This window comes from Lonchura striata, chromosome 4, assembly GCF_046129695.1.
Source record: "Lonchura striata isolate bLonStr1 chromosome 4, bLonStr1.mat, whole genome shotgun sequence".
NCBI classification, from domain to species: Eukaryota; Metazoa; Chordata; class Aves; order Passeriformes; family Estrildidae; genus Lonchura; species Lonchura striata.
The window spans coordinates 44,464,423-44,479,170 of record NC_134606.1 but is presented as its reverse complement, the minus strand read 5'-3'; the positions used below and the strand labels follow the sequence as shown (position 1 = coordinate 44,479,170).

Here is a 14,748-nt window from a genome sequence, read left to right as displayed (position 1 = left end):
GGCTCATCTGGAAGAAGTTTCCTCAAGTGAGGAATCAATGTGAGTGAATAAACCTTCCAGAATTAATTTTAGGAGATTATTTCTTTGGGAGATTTTTTGTTTTGTTTTGTTTTGTTTTTTAGAGAGATGGCCTGGGTGACAACTAGGGTTCCGAGAGGTAAAAAACATCTCAGTGTAGAAGTGTCTGAACAATACTCTTGGGTACGTAGTGTAATTTTTGGAACGGTCCTGAGCAGGGCTAGGAGTTGGATTTGATTATCCTTGCGGGTCTCTTCCAATTCAGCATATTCTGTGATTCTCTAAAACTAGCTGTGCTGGATTCAAAACTGTGCTCTGGTGGTGGCTTGGGGTAAAATACACCTGAAATTCATTTTTCCATCGGCTCCATTACGGAGTTTGTGTCATTTTTGCTTACCTGGCTAGGGGTGAGCCTTCCTCTCAGGCTTGCTAGCCTTGTGAGATCGCGGCTCTCCCGGCTCTGGGCTGCGGTGTGCGTGTGTAGGTTTTGGCACTGTGGCCGGTGGCTGCTGCGGGGAGATCTGGCGTTCCCGTGCCGCCTGAGCGGACTCGAGGGGCGCCTCGCAGGGGCAGCGCTGCCGCCCGCTCCCCCGCACGGGCATCGCGGGCTGCGAGAGATGTCCCTCGGGGCGGACACCCGGGCGCGGTACCCGCGGCTCCCCGCTGCTCCCCGGGCTCCGGGAGGCGGGTGGGGCGCCGTCCCTCGCACACGGCGGCGGCGGGTCCGCCCCGTCGGGGGCGTCTCCGCGGCGGCGCGGGGCCACCTCCCCATCCCCGCCCCCTGCCTCCCCAGTCGCGTCGGCGGCTGGACGGGAGCGGAGGGGAGCGAGTCGGTCCGCGCTGCCAGCCCGCCCCGTCCCGTCCTGAGCCGGCCCGAGCGGGCAGCGCTGGGGGGGAGCCGCCGCCCCATGCGCTGAGCGGCGGCGGGATGGGGCCGCGGGGCACCGGCGGCTGGGCCGGCCGCGCCGGGGCGCCGGCTCCCGGTCGGACGTGCCTCCTGCCGCTGCTGCTGTGCGCCGCGCTCCGGAGCCTGCGGGCCAGCCCCGGCAGCGAGGGTGAGCGGACGCGGGGCGGCCGGGCCGTCGGGGCTGCGCCCACCCGGGAGGGTGGCTGCCCGGCGGTGCGCGGCTTCAGACTCGGCGGATTCAATTTTGGGACATTTCGGGGAAAGTGGAGACGGGCTTTGCCCGCGGGAAGGCGGGTGCCGCGGCGGGGATGCGGGCGGCGCTGCCGATGGGGCAGGGGGCTCCCGGCGAAGGGAGGCGGCGGTGGCCGCGGGCAGGCTGGCACGGGTGGGTGTGCACAGATGCCTTGGCACGGGCGCGCTTGGCAGCCGGTGTTCCCGTTTTGCGGGGGGATGGATGTGTGCGGGGCGGGCGCGCACGGCGTGCCTGCTGCGCTTTGCCCGGGAGTGGCGCAGGTGCATCGGTGCGGGAGGGTGGCGGCGCTGGGACGGGGCGGCTCGCACCGAGCGGGGCCGGGCGGGGCGGCCGGCGCTCGGCGGGGCAGGGGAGGCTCCCGGTGGGGAGCCCTGCAAGCGCTGGCCGCAGTGCGCTTACTTCGTGCCTTAAAATACACGTATGAAAAGGAGAGGAAGCCACGGCGGTGGCGGTGTGTAACCCGCAGCGGAGCGCGGCCGCTGGGGACGGGTTTTTTATGTCTTTGATCTCTGTGAGGCCGATGGCCAAAAACGCGTCCAGGCTTCTTGTCTACCAGGATGCTTCCAGTCTTTGAAATTGGACTGGGATTTTTTCTCCGTGCGCGGTGTGGGTACTGCCTGAGGCTTTCTAATATTTTTGTATCCGCGGTCAGGCTGTAATGTGAAAGCAATGGGTGGAGAAGTTCGGCATCTGCAGGGGATGCTAGCGGCTCGAAGCAGGCTGGCGTCGTGATGCACCGTAATTATTTGTGAAACTCCTTTAGAAGGAGGAGGAGGTATGCAGGGCTCGGTAAAGGAAAACCATACCAGAATTTCAAAGATGTGGCCTGAGGTAACCAGCTAGCTGTAATTTATTTTCGAGAGCGAGAATAATGTGAATTGCAGTTTTCTTAAAAAAAATAAAAAAGTGCAGAGGAAGGGGGAAATACTGTTCCTATGTGTTCAAGGATATCAAATGTTCATGAAGTGCATTGGATTGGGAGATGATTGAAATGGTTTGGCTTTGCCTTGCTTAGATAACAGTGGGCCCAATCCTTCTGCCCCCAAGCAATTTCAGATGATTTCACCCATGGGAGCAATGCTGTTGAGATGGCATGGCTGATTTAGAAGGGCTTTCCCTGTTACTCACCTTGGTTTTAGGAAGCATGCTGTCCTGTGTGAGCAAGTCTGCCATGATACCGTGCCGAGAGACCAGCAGATGCTCCGAGCCCGGTGTCAGTCATCCTTGCCAGTTCTCGGAAAAGCTGGATATTACTGACTGAGTCAACGGGACCGTTTGCCGAGCACAGAGGTGTCTCTGCGTGAACAGGCAGCTGCAGAATAGGACTTCTACACGATAGGAAACTACTGGAAAGGATTAATGAAGCCGCCTGGCAAATGGGTTTAGTGGCATCTTTACAGGGAGGTTGCAAGGGAATATTACAGTAATGACGAGCAGCGTGAGCGCTTGCTTCACGGTGTCTCTGCTGCTACTTTTCTGACTGCTGCTCTCTAATTTCCATCTCCTCAGTAAATGCAAAGCTCAAAGGCTGCTGCTAGGAGGGGTCTGACTGTGGACCTGAACTTTTTTTCAGTAAGTGTTGTCCTTCGCTGCGAGAAGGTTTATTTGGAAACAAGCGTTATTTGACAAGCGCTTCTCGCAGCGTGCCCGCTTTGCCCACTGGCACGGAGCAGCTCCGTGCCTGGGGATGCTCACCCTGCAGTACGGGGAGCCCAGGGCAGGAGGAGCCTCGGCGCCGAAGCCCTCCTGCCTGCCGGCGTGCGAGTGTCACTTGTCGCCACTTTGGGCTTCAACTTGGCTGCTTCTGGGCTCTGATGAGAGAGCGTCTCCCCTGGGGGTTGATTCTTCGGCTGCTTGGGAACTTTATCTTTGCTGAGATGGAGGTAGCCATCTTAGACCGGTGAATAATGTTTTCAAAAGTTGGTGGTATTGGGTTTTCTGGGTTTATTTTTGATTTATTATCACTCATCCCACTCAGCGTGGGTAAGCTAGCCAATAACCTGTGTTGTGTAGGCATATAAGTAGTTGCATAGATGATGACAAATTCTCAAAATAATTTTTTCTTTACCCCTGCATCATGTTTCTCGTTTCTCTAAATCTTACTGTAACCCACAATGACTTAATGGGATAAAATACATGTGGTTAACAATTCACAGTATGTGATGCTCTATTTTACCCTCTAGTGGAGGGAACTTAGGGAAAAATGCTTTAAAAAAATCTATGTTGTGATTCAGAGGGGTTAATAAGTAAATTCATTGTTTTAGTTCTTTATCCTGGAAGTAGATTTTTCTGTGGGCAGCTGAGTTGCAGAAGCTCCTGCCATTTTTATGGGGAAGTATTGAGTGCCCAGCCTCTATCACAAATCTAGTCACCTTCATAGATATCTCCAAAAATGGATTGAAAGATACACATTGGGAAAAATGAATTCATTTTTCTCCAGCCTTTCCTGTAATAGCAAAATAAACCAGATTTTTATTTTAATCACCTTTACTCAGTTCATGTGTTAAAAACAAAACATATAGTGAAAGATGAAGGCTCAATACAATATCATGCATTTTCAAGTGTTGTTTAGCCATTGTTTTTAACTCTTTAGCAGAGTTCATTGTTAAAACCAGATACATGCTTTTTGCTTTGAGTAATGTTGAAAATTCAGAAATTAGTCCAGATGAAAAGATTCCAAAAGGTACCCTGAAAGTATCACACAGTTTTGTGAAGTGCAGGTATTCCAGAAGTGCATTATTGCTTTAAAATGCACTCCCTATGATCATAGGGTCCGAGAGGCAGCCCTGCAAAATGCGACTGGGCTTCCTGCGCTGCCTTTGGTTTAAAAATGCATGTGTTTTAAATCTTTCTATTATAAGTACTAGGGTTTGGGAAGTGGCTTGTATAAATTATTTATGTGAAACACAATGAATGACGGATTTCGTTGAAGACTCCCCCCTTCACCCTAAACTATATAATTTGTTACACATTGCCTGTGGATTTGAAGAGGTTTGCGGATCACGTTTGGTCATCACTTAGATGACCTTAAAAAGTGTCATGTGGGCAGATTATTAAAATAATGGAATGCGTTATATCTGATTGCTTGTAACAAAGTAATTCCACAAGATATTTGCATAATTGTAATTAAATACAAAGTATGTTTCATTTTAGGGCTTTTCACCAGAAGTGCTGATGAGGCAGTGTGTAACAATGAAGTGTACTGTTAAGCAAATCAAAAGAAATGCAGTTTGAAAGAGTGACATTGACTTAAATAGACAGAGGTGAGAAAGACAAAATGGATCTTTGGAGTGTGTTGTATTTGTTTTAAGACTAGAAGGATATTATTATTTTTTATGAATTTCTGCTTTGGTCCTTTCCCTCTTAATTGTTTCAGGGCTTTTTGAAGCTTGCTTTATCTCAATGTATCATTTGTTATTTGAATGAATGAATAAATGAGTACAATTAAAGGGGTGGGTCTGGTGCTGGCAAAAATAAAGGAAGGTTGTAATTTGCAAATTACTCATGCCAGAGCCTGAAATGAGCCTACCTGTTCACAGTGTGTTGATTTGTGTGTGTAAGTGCTATCTCATAGTGGTATATAATTTCTGTGTCATAGCACACAGATAAATGCATATTTAGCTATAATATCACAATGTTTATCTTTAATTAGTTACTGAGGCCTTTTGCAGGAAGTTGGTTTTTTTTGTGTAGTAATAGCAGGTGGGAAAATAGTCTTAATTTTCATATCAATGTATAAAAATTATCTAATGCTTCAGATAAAAATACGCACTATCAGAACATTCTGCTTATTAGCTTGTGCTTCGTAGCTTGGCATAGTATGTCATGCAGTCACACAACTGCAGCATTTTGTGTAATTCTGTAGGTGTTGAGTGCTGCTGGCATGCATATGCCTTGTGTATGCAGAACAGGTAAGTCTGGACACATTTCAGTGTGCTCACAGTGCCTTAAGGAGGCTTTAAGGAGTTACCAGTTCTGTATTTGGTGTATTGGAATGGTTCCCTGTGTACTTTCCATGAGAGCAGAGCATAGCCTCAGTGCCATGTGTTTATTTTACTCACTGGAGTAGTCCCATTAACTTTTAAATTTACTGCAGTGGAATTACTGGTATGAGGAAGGACAGCTCATGTCTAATGGTCTTTTTGGGGTCTGTCTGATGTGTGATTTATGGCTTTTCAGGGGGTTTAGAATGACTCAGTCATGGCTTTAAAATGGAACTACTATCCTTTTGACAGTAAAACAACATTTGAAACTCAGCACTTTTAAGTATATGACTAAAAGCATTGCTGCCTAATGACACGTTTTAAAAAGGGGAAATAAACAATAGCAAAGATTGACTCCAAGATAGTCCCTGTTTCCTTTTGAAGCTCATCTTAAAAATTGTGATGAGTAGTAGAAAATAGTCAAACTGTCTCAAACAGTAACTGACTGCTTATAATGTGGTAAATGGTGATGCTATAATTTGATATATAAAGCAGCTATTTGCACATCAATATACAGAGGAGTTAACTGGCAGCTAGCATGGAAGGAAGGGAAATTATTGGGCTTGTGTGACAGATTCTTCCCCCTCCACTGTTAACTCTCCCACCATTGCCTCACTTCTTATCTCCAGTATACAGTCCAGTTCCATGTCTGCTGTTCTCTTTCTGTTAAATAAGAAAACAAAATCTTGCCCACGGTGAAATGTTTATTTTTTGCACTAAAAAATACAAAGGTTTTTGAAGCAGGCTTGAGGGAGGTACAGGTGGTGAGGTAAGAGCAAGATTTCAAAAAATATGGCAGAAGTTGTAAAGGTGGGACAGCTTATGCCCTGGTGCCCTGCACTCTGTTCTTGCTGGTTTTATGCTTTATTGTTCCAACGATTCCCATGCTGGTTCTGCAGGAATCCTAGTGTCCAGCACTAGTGTCAGACACAGTGCTGAGCAAGCTCAGAGCCCTTGACCTGGGAATGTCCAGCTGAATTAGCACAGCTTAGTGATGGTTTTGGACCCTGTTGACTTTAGGGTCTGAGCAGACATGGGTCTGTTAGATCCCCCAGTCTTTCTGACTTGGAGCTACATTTCTAGTGGTCCATTCCTGTAACTGTGAAAGTATGCATATATTTGAGTAGCGATGAGCTTTAGAGATTGCTCAGGGATGTCAGGGATATTGCCCCATAATCAAAATAAACTCTTTTTGCAATTAAAAAAACCCAAAAAGATTCTTGCTTCCTCTTCAGGAATAAACTAAAGTCTGTATACGGAATAAGGGTGAAATGAGAGAAACCCCAAACACACACAGATTGGTCACTTTGTAGAAGCACTGAATTTCTTAGTTAAGTGCTTGCTTTTATGGAGGAAAAAGTACTCGCTCAGCTCTTCAGCAGATACTCAGCCTACTACTGTCCATTAAAAAGGTTTAAAAAAGAATGTTGTTCTTACAGTAAAACATGTAAACACAGAATTGAAATTTGTCACAAATGCAGCATTCTCAGTGACCGTAAGTGCTGCTGAGAGATGAGGTTTCATTTCAACCCAGATAGACTTGAACTAGGTATTTTTCTTTACTCAGAGAATGTTGCAGAAATACTGTGTTAATTATTGCATTGGAATGAACATTTTTTTTTAACTTTCTCTTCACTAATTTGGGTTTCTTTGATCTGTGCTAGAAAAATTGATGTGTATTTAAAAAGCTTGTAGAGAATTCTTTTTTTCTTCTGGAAATATCTTTTATTCTTAAGATGTACCTGTTTTTTGGCACAGGCAGAACTGAGAGCTGGATTGTTCTTTGTGTTCATGTTGTGCCTGCCCCTCATTCTGCTCTGTGACTAGCTGGACATTAAGGTGACAGGTGAAAGCATTTGCTGCCCCACTTGCTTTCACAGCCAGCTGTATTGGCAAACCTGAGTGCTGGCCTTCAGTTGCTTAGTTCTCTCTAGGGATTTGTTACCCTCTGAGTTGTCTCTTTGACCTATTATATTTCTTACAGTCTCAGTTTTGGTATTTGCTATCTCTTTGGTCAGTGCATTATCTGAACCTCTCCGAAGGTTTCATGCACTTATCCTCTTGGAGGTGGAAAGCAGTTATCCCTGTCTCCTGCAAGGAAGCTGGTCCAAAGCAGACAATCAGGAGGAGATGCAAGCTCTGATTCACAGCACCTGGCTGCTGCTGGGTGTGGTAGGTGATGGGTGGGTGGCTGTTTGCAGGGATGCAGAGCACATTGCTTGCTTTGGGAAAGGTTGCTGGGAGCTGCAAGCTGCCCTGGGCTGTGTGTATGAGCATAGCTTTCCTGCTTCTGCCTTGCAGAGAGGGCTGAAGATGCTTTGGGCCAGAATAATTGCCATGGGAACATTTCAGTGCCTGCTGTTTCACCAGGAGTGGTGTTGGTGGGAAAATGCACTCCTTATCTCTCCCTCTTCCCTGGCATTTGAGTTCTGCAGCAGGTGTGTTGGGAGGACCGTGACCAAGTAGAGCTGCCCTAGGTGACCACTGGCTGGAAGGATGAATGATGCCTCCTGGAGAAGGTGATTCTATGACAACAGATCTGGGAGTACCCCTGTGAGCTCATCTGGCATCCCTAAGAACAAAGGGGATTCCTGCCCCTTATCTTCCCATTGGCAAGCTCCTGAGCATAGATTCAGCAAACTGTGCTGTGGGGATGGACAACAAACACTACCCTCAGAAGCTGAGACTTCCTAGGTTTAGGTAGCTGTGCAGTAGGTACTGAACTTGTAGGACAGAGTATAGAACCCTGGGCTTGCCGGCTTTTGAGTCATTTTGGTGCAGGGGGCAGTGTTGAAGTGTTTTGCTAAGGTGTTAACTACAGGGTTCTCTAACCTGGATCACTTCATGTTAGAAAGAGATCTGAACAGCCAGTCTGAACTTTGTCATTCCCAGAGGGGATAGAGGAACACCTGAGAAAACTAAATATTCAGCATCAGCAATGAGCATTTCTTGATGCTTCTGAGTGTACTGGTATCACTTCTTAAATTATTTTTCATGTCCCAAAACACTGGAAACTACTTGGGGAAATTATCTGCATATTTTCTTTTGTAAGATCATTTCTAAAAAACCCCAGTCATTTTGGGTTATCCATCTTTGCTTTACTAATACTCAGAAGCAATTTCTTACTAAAATGTGTTGACCATGTGCTGTTCCCACTAGCAACCTGCACCCTCTTCCTTCAATAGAAATAGAAGGGATAAAGTGTCAACCCCCCTGCAAAGCCAAGAGATCATTCTAAACATTTTTTTCTCCCAAATGCTTGCTAAGCATTATGTCAGTTCCTTTTATTTTCTACTTGAATGAATTCAGTGGCAGCAGAATAGTAATTATTTTTAACAGGAAAGCTCTATTGGTAGTGGACAGTGAGATCTTGCAAGTCCACTGGTGGTGAAAGCTGACAGCCTTGCCAGGTCTGGATGTACCTGTGCCAAATTTCTTGAGTTTAGTTATATGCATAACAGAAATTGATCTCAATGTCTTTTAGGACACCCTTTAGGAACAGAGACCACAGAGACTGTATTGCTTTTACTTGTTAATTTAGGGAGGAAGGTGAGATTTCATCTCAACCCTGCTAGCAGGTGTTTTGATTGCACTGAGAAAGTGTTGGGGTAGCAGCATTGGGCTTGACTGTGTGTGTGTTTGATAAGGTGCTAGCTTTAAGCAGGGTTTTGAAGAAATTGCCTCCTTCAGTGGCTAGCAGATGCCTTGACAGTGGTTGGAGGCCCTGATCTGCAGAACAGCGCTGGTATTTTGTTTCTCCATGCAGGCTGGTTGTCAGGTTGCAGCTGCTGGTTGCATGCTGCATTCAGTGGAAGCTTCTTTTTCTTTCTTAGTGGTAAAGTGATACTTGCCCAGATGGTTACCCAAAAAAGTGGTGCTGCAGCCAGCTCAGAAATCTGCTGTTGTGTTGGTACAGTGTTGTTTCCAGTGAATTTTATGAGTGAGAATGGAAGCATTTTCCTGGCTTTCTTCACAGTGAATAAACCTTTTTCAGTTAAATGGTGATTTTGGTGGGAATCTGAGTGTTTGCCATTAAAGAAAAGCAAACTACTACTGGAGTTTTTAAGTTCCAGGCACTTTGATGTCAGGCTAATCCAACCACTTTCTTCCTTTAAGTAATGTATGGCAGGAAGAATAAATGACTGCCTCCTCTTTTGACTGGAAATTTTTGAAAGGAAAAAATTGGCAGTTTTCTGGTTGTTTTATTGGATTTGGTTATCAGAGTGAGCTTTGGGTCTCTCTCCCTGGTGCTACAGCTGGTTCTATGCACATGGGGAAAAAAAATGCAGCCAACCTGAAGAACTTTGTCAAAGGGCAATATCATTCCCTTGTAAACAGTGTGTTCAAGCAAATTACAGATGTAATGCAGAAATTACTGGATTAAATTCTCTAGTTGATGTTGTGATTGCAATTGTCCATCTGGCCTTAAAAAACCTATGAATCTGTGATGCAGATTCAAGCATTTTGGCTCCTGCTATAAAAGGGAATCATGATAACTTGGATCAGAGTGAAGCCAACATAATAAAATATAAATCTGCAGTTAATATTAGTTTGCAAGTTCATTAAGTAGTGTATACTTTCCTCCTCCAGTGGGCTATAAATAATAGGTTCTGCTAGAGCTTGCACTCTGATGTAGCTTTTTTCCACTGATGGAAATATTTCAGAGGTTCTTGCCTCTGTGTGTTTTGTCCCTACTCAGTGTAGCTAATTAATTCAAGGCGTCTACTCCCTGATGACCTTGATTTCTTTTGAGAGTTAGCTTTTTCATTTGTTTTTGCTTTCTTGGGTAATTTTTGACTGTCACTTCTTGGAGTACATTGGATATATACTTTTTAGAGAAACACTTGGCACAACAGGGAAAACTGTTGGAAAATGAATGAACTGCAATAAAATCAGTGAAGATTTATGAAGCAGAAAAACTTTGACTCATGATGATGAGGAAGATTCCTCTGCTGTCCATGTTTCTTGGTCGTGCTGTGACCCCTGGAAGTACTGGAGGAAGGATGGGGGTGTATGCATTGTAAGGAGAAACCAGCTCTGTTAATGATGATGTTGGCAGCTGGGCCCCCAAGGCATGAAGCCTGGTGGAAAGTTGAGATGCTATTCAGGAGACCTTCTGATGAAGTGCAAAGTGCTGCTGTCACATCTTGTCCTGCACCTTGACCCCCATCCAGGAGAGCATTTCACCTTGTGCTTAATTGTCAGTGAGTGTTCCTGTGAGAGGTTTCTTTAAATGTAGTTGTTTCCATGAGCTGTGAGTTTTGGGTCAGAGCTGGGGCTGCCTTGACCACCCACAAAAAGGTTGGAGCTACATCATGTCCTGCAGTGTGTATACAAAGGGGGCCAGGAGCCTGGAGGAGGATGTAGGAGCATGACCTTCTTTCACAACGGACTTCAGCTTCAGACTACCAAAAATAACGTTCAGATTCCTGTTCAATTTTTAATTTTATTAAAGAATAGTTGCTAAAAACAAAATATTTTTATTTAAGTATTAACTTTTATTTAAGTTTAGGTAGTGTTAGTTGTTTAGAAAAGTGCTTCTTTGGAAATCATATCTTGAAATATTTTTGCAGACTTTAAGGAAGGTTTCTTTACTCCTGCTTGTTTTGTGATGGAAGGTGGTTTTTGGGGTCGAAGAATATTTTCTTTCCCTCCTGTTTTAGGGATATTTCAGTGAGATAAAATAAAAAGAGATTCTTATGGCTTTACACATGGCTTTATCATGATATAAATTCCATCAGTTTTTGCCATCCTGACCATTTTGGCTATTCTAGAGCTTTTAGTTAGGGTATACTTTGGTGAGGATGCCTTGTGGGGAAACCTTAGCTTACAGATGGTGCTACTGAAGAGCAGGATTATTCAAATGTATGATGTATTGGGAATTAGCTCAAAGACTGTGGCAACTCTGAAGAGTTCAGGTTTTGCATGCCTACAGAGACTTCGCCCTGGTGTATGCAGTGAAGGATTTCCTGGAAGATTTTTAGATACTGAAATGGCAGGAGGATGTGTAGGTGGTAGGATCAGAAATACTCAGTGTTTTAGACTGTTGGTGGAGCATTTTTGATTTTTAGCTTGGGTTTTTTTCCCCACTTGAAATTGGAGTGAAGAAAAAAAAGATGCTCCAGATGATCTTGCTCCAGCCCAGAGCCAGAGGAGCCATCTCACTTCAGTGGTGTGATGAAAACAGTCCATGAATTGGTGGCTTCTACTTCTACTGCAATGGTGGCATTGTACCATCATGACAGGCCTGTCCTGCTTTCTCATGAGCAAGCTGCTGCTGCCACATGTTTTAGGTGGCTGTCCAGGTGGGGAGCTCTGCTGTGCTGGGGAGTGTGATTTAGGTCAATGTTGAGTTTCATGTGCTTCCTCCCAGCCATGGTCCCTTAAGCTGCTAAGTGCCAGTTGTATGACCATGACAAGGACATTTGAGTAAAAAGCTATATCCAGGCTCCCTGACAGAGATTCCCAAGTGAAAAACCACTATTAATTCACCAGCTAGAGTTCAGGGCAAAGGTTTAGATCACGTCTGTTTTTACTCTAACTTGATTGCTCACCTGTAGTAACCAGCCTGTCTGGAGAACAAGAGTGTATGCTAACTCCCCAGGCTACTATTCTGTATTAAAAAAAAAAAAAAGGGGCTGTGGTATGACTTTAGACTTAATCATCATTTATCCTACCCTGAAGGCATGGAAGTTAATGATGATATAGATCTGTGTGGTTTTGTGTTCCCCTTGACTGAGCATTAGAAATAATTAGGGCTTGTGGGATGGATGCGCTGATGGTGGAGATGAGCAAAAAATAATATATATTATCTTCCAAGTTTTCTGGCAAAGATACAGGTGCTAAGTGTGTGCTTATGGGGTCTGAGGTTTCTTGCTTTTTTTGTTGCGATAAAGCTAGCTGGTGCTGATGAGAAAGGAAGTGGGAATAAATGAGTTCTGTTATTTTGGAACCTTTTAAGATTGTGGGCCAGGCAGAATTGCTAGGAATTTCTTAAGAGATTTTTTTTTTTTATAGTGTGGTTAGCTCTGCAGTATCCCAAGTGCTCCTGAGTACAGCTGTGAGTTATGCCTGGGTATGCAGTGCTGGGGCATGTCCAGGAGTCACCAGCTACACAGAAGCTGGCACTAGACCTTTTGAAGTTTGGAAGCCTTGCATATGTAGCTGGTGGTTCTTGAATTACCTCCTTTGGTGTCCTGAGTATTTGGATTACTTGGTTATTAAATAGCCACTGGCCAATACATGTTGACAGTAATCATGGGTTGAATAGGAAAGAATTGGTTCTGTTTCTGCATTCCTCTGTTCCAGGTGTCTGTTTTACCTGCTGCTTGCTCACTGATTCTTCACCAGCCTGGCCAAATAGCGTTTCTTTTTGATAAAAATAATTTCAGCAAAAAGAATGTTCCTGCCAGGCTGGAAGGTGGTGGGAAGAGAGGTGCTGCTGAGTCTATCTGGGCTCGTGTAGTGGGACCAGCGTGTGTTCCAGTGACCTCTGTGGCTGTGCAGGACGGGAAGGCTGCCTCAGAGAGCATCCCCAAAATATCTATATCATCACTGCCACGGGGAACTCCTGCACCTGCTGTTGGAGGAGATACCCTCCTGTGGAGTGGGGGATGCTGGGGCCCTGTTTTGAGGCTGCATTGGGGTGGGGTAGTGATCTGCAAATGATGCAAGTGAAGGACAGATACTGGAAGTGACTGGGGAGGGTGCTGATGGGGAAGATGCAGACACCCTGTTCTCGATGGAGCAAGTGATAATTTGTGTTTATATACATATAGAATTTAAGGGCTTCTCAAAGCAAAACATCTCTGTCCTTGGAGGTGGTTTAGGTTACTGGCTAAATATATTCATCCGAGCAGATCGATGCAGTGCAGCGATTCAGTTGCTACAGTCTGGAAGCCTTGAGCAGGTGCTTTATGGGGCACTCGGTGTCTGCTGTGCCTTACAGCCCCTCACAGCTGTGCTGGGAGCCCCTCTGGTCTCCACAGCAGCCCAGACCCGGGGACAGCTTCAAGTCACTTGTCAGTTTTGCCTTCCTGGCACATGAGTTTTGAGTTACTGCATGGTGCCTGTCAAAAGGTATAGTCTAACTTATTTTGCCCTGTGCAGAATGCAAGAAGATACAAGAAGAATTGAGTCTTTTCTAGCTAGGAATTTAGTATTCATCTCTGCTATCTGACTCGCTAGTTGGAAAATTCCCACTGACTTGACTTAGAGTTGAATGGGCTATATTATCTTTTCATATGCAGAAAATTATTTTGAATTGGAAGTTAATAACAGCAATTTAAAAATTGTCATTGATAGAAAGATAATACAATATTTAGTTGTATCATGTTCTTTTTATGATCTGATGTTCGAATAAAGCACTTTTTCTGCTTTTTCCTTAATTAGCGTGTCATGAAGAAGCTTGTGACATCAAACACAGCATCTAATTACATTCATTAGTAGCATCTCCAGGACAACTTTTAATTAAGTTGTACAATGTAGATCAATACTTGTTTTGCATCCATTGCAACTTAACGACAGGAATATACTGTTCTGCACAGTTTAATTACAGTGATTGTAATAGAAGGAATTTGAGGAAACCTGCCATTTTAGCAACTTCACTGCTGTCCCTTGCTTTTTAAAATAGTATACAGTATAATACAGGACATGTTATTTATGTGTGTCTTGTCTTGAAGAATTTTTTGGAGTCATTCTTTTTATCCCAAGAAAATACAGTGCAGCTCACGAGCACTTGGATGGCAGTGCTTGGCTTCACCTGAAACAGGAGAAAATAATGACCATTTTACCTGGAGACTTCATAAGGGGAAAGACTGGGCATAACTGTGTGATCTAGTGGTAGGTGATAGCAGTACTTTTATTTTCCATAGACTGGAGTGGAAAGCCACCTGATTGTATGTTTACTTACTGTGAATATAGTCCAGTGTTGTCTCTGAGTATTGCTTCCACCACATGGCCTGCAGTGGTAGCATTGACAGCTTCCAACTGTTTCTGCTTTTGGCAGGAGAAGGCCATCCAGAAATGAAAATCCTGAGCCACCAAATGTGCCAAATGTGGTTTTTGCTCAACATAACAAAAATATACTTGACCAGGCAAAACAGGTTTGCCTTGTGATGGTGTTCTGCATTAGTACTTGCATGCATTGTGAAAATATCTGGATAGGCAATTCACTTTTAAGATAAGTGTTTGCCCAATATAATAACTGTGTTGTACTTTTTGTGTTTCGACCTGGTTTTGTACACAAGGGAATACAGCAGGCAGCCTTCAGTGCAGTGCAGTTATAAAGACCAGACTGATTTAGAGAACTTTGTTTTTTTCCTAAACTAAATCAGTGGCATAGCCTTTATTTGTTTTTAAATATACCTTAATATTTTAAAGGAGCAAGCTTTGCAGTATAGTACTTCTGGATTTTCTTACCATGCATCTGTAAATGGTGTAACCCTGAGGGTTAGTTATGTTACATGCCTTCTTAAAATTTCTGCATACAACCTGTTTGGGTTTTTTTCTGTTGCAATCTTTCAATTCAATTGAAAGATTCAATTCAATCTTTGCAATTCTAAAGGAAAGAGCGTAAAACATCAGCA

At 44.4% G+C, this 14,748-nt stretch overlaps 1 protein-coding gene across 11 annotated transcripts in view; it reads left to right on the top strand.

Annotated features, from left to right (window-relative positions):
- The first annotated feature begins 826 nt into the window (after window positions 1-826).
- EPHA5 (EPH receptor A5) overlaps window positions 827-14,748 on the top strand; it is a 193,491-nt gene continuing 179,569 nt past the window's right edge. For 9 of the 11 annotated variants that reach the window (XM_021532611.2, XM_077782944.1, XM_077782945.1 and 6 more), the window contains exon 1: window positions 827-1,073. In XM_021532611.2, the coding sequence (XP_021388286.1) occupies window positions 947-1,073 (127 nt within the window). In that variant the 5' untranslated portion in view covers window positions 827-946. The remainder of the gene's footprint in view (window positions 1,074-14,748) is intronic. The other 2 variants (XM_021532606.2, XM_021532608.2) reach the window with 2 other exon arrangements.